The sequence below is a fragment of the Ictalurus furcatus genome, chromosome 24 (genome assembly GCF_023375685.1).
Source record: "Ictalurus furcatus strain D&B chromosome 24, Billie_1.0, whole genome shotgun sequence".
NCBI classification, from domain to species: Eukaryota; Metazoa; Chordata; class Actinopteri; order Siluriformes; family Ictaluridae; genus Ictalurus; species Ictalurus furcatus.
The window spans coordinates 4,378,844-4,383,126 of NC_071278.1; the positions used below are offsets into that span (position 1 = coordinate 4,378,844).

The 4,283-nt window shown below is 36.6% G+C and overlaps 1 protein-coding gene across 1 annotated transcript; it reads left to right on the forward strand.

The window, feature by feature from the left end:
• Window positions 1-2,317: 2,317 nt before the first annotated feature.
• On the forward strand, window positions 2,318-4,018 carry LOC128600493 (P2Y purinoceptor 11-like). Its single transcript, XM_053613037.1, has one exon. It carries the CDS (start codon window positions 2,734-2,736, stop codon window positions 3,781-3,783), a length of 1,050 nt encoding a protein of 349 aa, XP_053469012.1. The 5' UTR covers window positions 2,318-2,733; the 3' UTR covers window positions 3,784-4,018.
• Window positions 4,019-4,283: the final 265 nt, after the last annotated feature.

Below are 4,283 nucleotides of genomic sequence, written 5' to 3' on the forward strand. Positions count from 1 at the left end.
CATTTTTGCTCTGCAAGTGGAAATAGGTCCCGAAGAAGCTACGCTCACTTTATAGCACTTCAGCTATAACTGGCTAGCTCACATTGATTTGTACACTCCTGTTAAAGAGGTTTCTGGTAAAACAGACTTCTCTTCTTCTTTTTCTTGTGCCCCATGCACCCTGGGATAGGCTCCAGGTTCTCTGCAACCCTGTAGGATAAGTGGTATAGAAAATGGATGGATGGAACTAAGAGGCCTAGCCCAAACCCTGAAAAACAGCCTTAGAAACAGCATATACACTTTGTAAATATATAGTAGTAACTCTGGTTGGTGTGTTCATTGATTCCTGTCTGCAATCCAGGATGTACTCCCACACACAGTGTTCCCAGGATAGACTCAGGGTCCACTGCAACCTCACCAGCATAAAGCAATTACTGAAGATGAATGAATGAATAAATCAATCGACTTAGGGAATATCTTTTGGAAGAATGGTGTTTCATCCCTCCAGTACACTTCCAGAGACTTTTTACTATTTACGTAAACCTTAACCATACAGAGACATATAGTATAAGCTAGTAGTGGCTGCAACGGTAAAAACAGGAAACGAAATGCCACTATTGATAAGAGTGGATGTGCTGACTTGATGAACACCTACACATAGACGACACCGTGACAGACGGTTTTCAGCAGAATCCGTGAACAGACTACAAACTCAGTACCAAGTACAAAATATTTCACCAAGACAGAATCAAGGTATGTAAGGTATTACTTTATACTACGATACTATAGATTTTTCCTCACAGTATGGTCAGCTATTAAGCCTATAGGATGTCTAGGTGGTATTACTGAGTATTTGGTTTTTTTCCAGTTCACTTCCTTTGATTCAGCTTTCTTCTACATTCAGTGACAGTACCTCAATAAATAAATAGACATTATTCTGATTTTGATTAATAGGATACAAATTTAAAAAAAAAAAAAAAAAAAAAGAATACCGTTTTGCTTTAAATCTTTAGTGTAATCCATGTGAGCTATATATATATTATAATACCACAGCATAGTTGAATGCTCGAATCTGATTGGTCAGAAGGTGTGCATTATTTTCGTGTAACAGCACAGGTAGTTCCAGCTGTAACATAAAAGTTAATATTAAAAAACCCGTTCGAATATGTTATTGCATCTATAGTAACAGCTGATACTCAGGGATTTTTGTGACGGACACGCCATATAATCTAAGACTAATAATAAATGGATTTTAAAATTTTCAAAAACGGGTTGTTGTTCAACAAAGTTATTCTTATAATTGTTGGTGTGGTGAGGTTTTGTTCTAAGATGTTTATTAAACATTTATGGAAGAAGTCTCTGTTGTAAGCACTCTTCATTTCCTTGGTAAATTGACAGGATGCGCTCTGTGTGTGTGTGTGTGTGTGTGTGTGTGTGTGTGTGTGTGTGTGTGTGTGTGTGTGTGTGTGTGTGTGCGTGTGTGTGTGTGTGTGTGTGTTGGGGTGGCAGAGTGGATGAGTGACAGCTAACAACTCTGAATGTTATTAGATTAGGCTTCTTATAGCCTATAACATGTTTGTTCAAAACAAATGTGTTTTGACAAGCAAAAAGGTACAATATGAAAATGACCTTTCTCTCAATTCTCTTCATCCAAGCAGACAAGGATCAGCCCTGAACCTTTGCAGTTGGGCCTCCTTATGTGGTTTAGCATGTTGACTACTCATCAGCTGAATTAGCCTACTTCCTACTCAATATGCTTGTAAAACAGCGATTTCTACCTTATATGGCATGCAGTTAAACTTTATTTATAAGACATTTATTTCTAGGTTCAATAATCTAAACATGTGGTTATTTGTTTTTTTACCAGTTCCTTTTCCTTAGATACCAATTCCCTATCTAAGTTCAAAGCCTCTTTCTGCATTCATTCTTTGACAGTAGAAGCACTATTACAGCAAAATGACTGTACATACATAACAGACCAGATGGCAAATGCAGGTAGTTAAACAACACACAAGTAGTTTTGTATAAATAGCTTAGGTCATGACAATGCTTAAAACAATAGTTTTGTATATATAAAAAAAAAACATTTTATTATTTTTTTAAAAAGCATCTGTGCCTCACATTTTAGTTTTTACAGTAGAGAGGCTCAAGGCCACCCGTTAGTATCATGGAGCTGGATTCTCAAAACATCATTTTCCTTAACCGACATTTCTATTTGGTCATCAAAATATTACAAATTACCCTAACATATCTGAATAAAGAATGTAAAGTTCTTTTAAAAACTTAAGTGTTTAGAGTAAACCTTGAAATGAAAATATGAAACTGACTACATTGATGACAGGGCAGGACTGGATATTACAATGTCATTTAGCAATTAATGTGTAAAGAACACATTAAAAATAGTTCATTATGACTTCTTAAGCATGTGAAACTGAGTTGTAATTGTGTATCAAGATTTAATCTAACGTTTGAATGCAAATATAGGTCTGGAGGCAAGACTAGCTGCAAATGACTGTTCTATACTATTCCTAATTTATTCTAATACTGGTGCTTTGCATTGCTGTTTTTAGGAGGCTCAATAAAATGGTAGGAAACGGGAGCTGTAACAATATGTTTCAAAAAGTCCTTATTCTTGTGATATATAATAATATAAGACTAATCTACCGGTTTGGGACAAGTTACTATTACCACCCCAAAGTTGATTCATTTCATTTATTTTGAAATTAGTTTTGGGTTGTGACTTAAACAACACATATGGGTCTGGAGGCAAGACTAGCTGAAAATGACTGTCCTATACTATTCCTGATTTATTCTAATACAGATTGCTTTTTTAGGAGGCTTGGTAAAATGAAAGGAAACTGGAACTGGAGCTGTAACAGTACGTTTCAAAAAGAAGTGTTACCTCCCATCTATGGTGTGGAGATGTGTGTGGCGCTGGTGGGGAACATACTGGCGCTGTGGTTGCTTGTGACTAAGGAGAAGAAGAACTGGCACATGGGAGTGGTGTTCTCCTGCAACCTGGTCATCAGTGATATCTTTTACGCCCTCACTCTGCCCCTTCTTATCGACAACTATTCAAGAGATCGACAATGGCTATTTGGTGATGCTGTCTGCAAAATAGAGCGCTTTCTCTTCACCTGTAACCTTTACGTCAGCATTTACTTCATCATGTGCATCAGTGTTAATAGATACCTGGCAATCGTTCATCTGTTTTTCACACGCAAACACATTCATCCAAAACACGCCAAGATCATCAGTGTGTTCATCTGGATATTTGTGGCAAGCATTTCATCTCCACTTCTTTACTTTTCAGGTGTCAATAGGGACAGATGTTCCATATTTGCAAATCTACACTATACATCAAACCTAAAGTCTACCTACAGGGTGTTTATGGTTGTTATAGGCTGCTTGGTCCCATTTTTAGTTACTTTTGCATCATATTTTGGTGTTTTGTGGGTGGTTTTTAAAAATGCAAATATCACCTCATTGGAGAAGAAAAAAGTGGCTCTGATTGTTGGTTTAGTCTGTGTCCTGTACACTGTGTCTTTTGTCCCCTATCACATTCTACAGATAGTGAACTTTAAACTGAGAGAAGAAGGCAAGACTAATTGTTATGTACATAATGGATTCCAAGTGTCAAAGGCATTAGCTTGCCTGAACATGTGCCTCCATCCCATTTTGTATATGGCTGTGTTTGACAGTATCAGGGCAATGTGCTGTAGAAGGAACTCAAATGTATCAAACGTACAGATCACAGTTGGAGAAAACTTTTCAAAGAACCTTGAATTGAAATCCAGAGACTGAGATTGCAAATTATTTTCCTGCAAACATTTGTGTTGATTTGGATGTATGTTTTGGGCCATTATCATGTAGAGTTTCAGAGGAAAAGGGATCTAAGTTTTGGGCTAAACGTTTCTGTATTTAGTAAAATTGATAATACACTCAGTATGCACGATCTGTTAAACAGCCCCAAAAGTCAATGTTGCAACTCCATATTTTATTTTACAGTGGGTTTGGGGGATTGTGCTTGTATGCATTTGCTATTGTCAACCAACCTTTATTTTGGTCTCATCTAAACTGATGCCAGTTGTGGATCCAGGAATGAGAAGCTCTCAGGAAAAGCTTTTTTTGTGCAACTCATCCAAGCAGTTTCTTGTGTTTAATAGGTTTGTTTGAAACTCGACAACTCTCTTGTTTCAGAAATTAAAACTAAATCTAAGATAAAATAAAGGCAACCTGAATAAACGCAAAATATACTTTTTAAATGATAATGTTATTTATTGAAGCTAAAATTTTTTCCAATA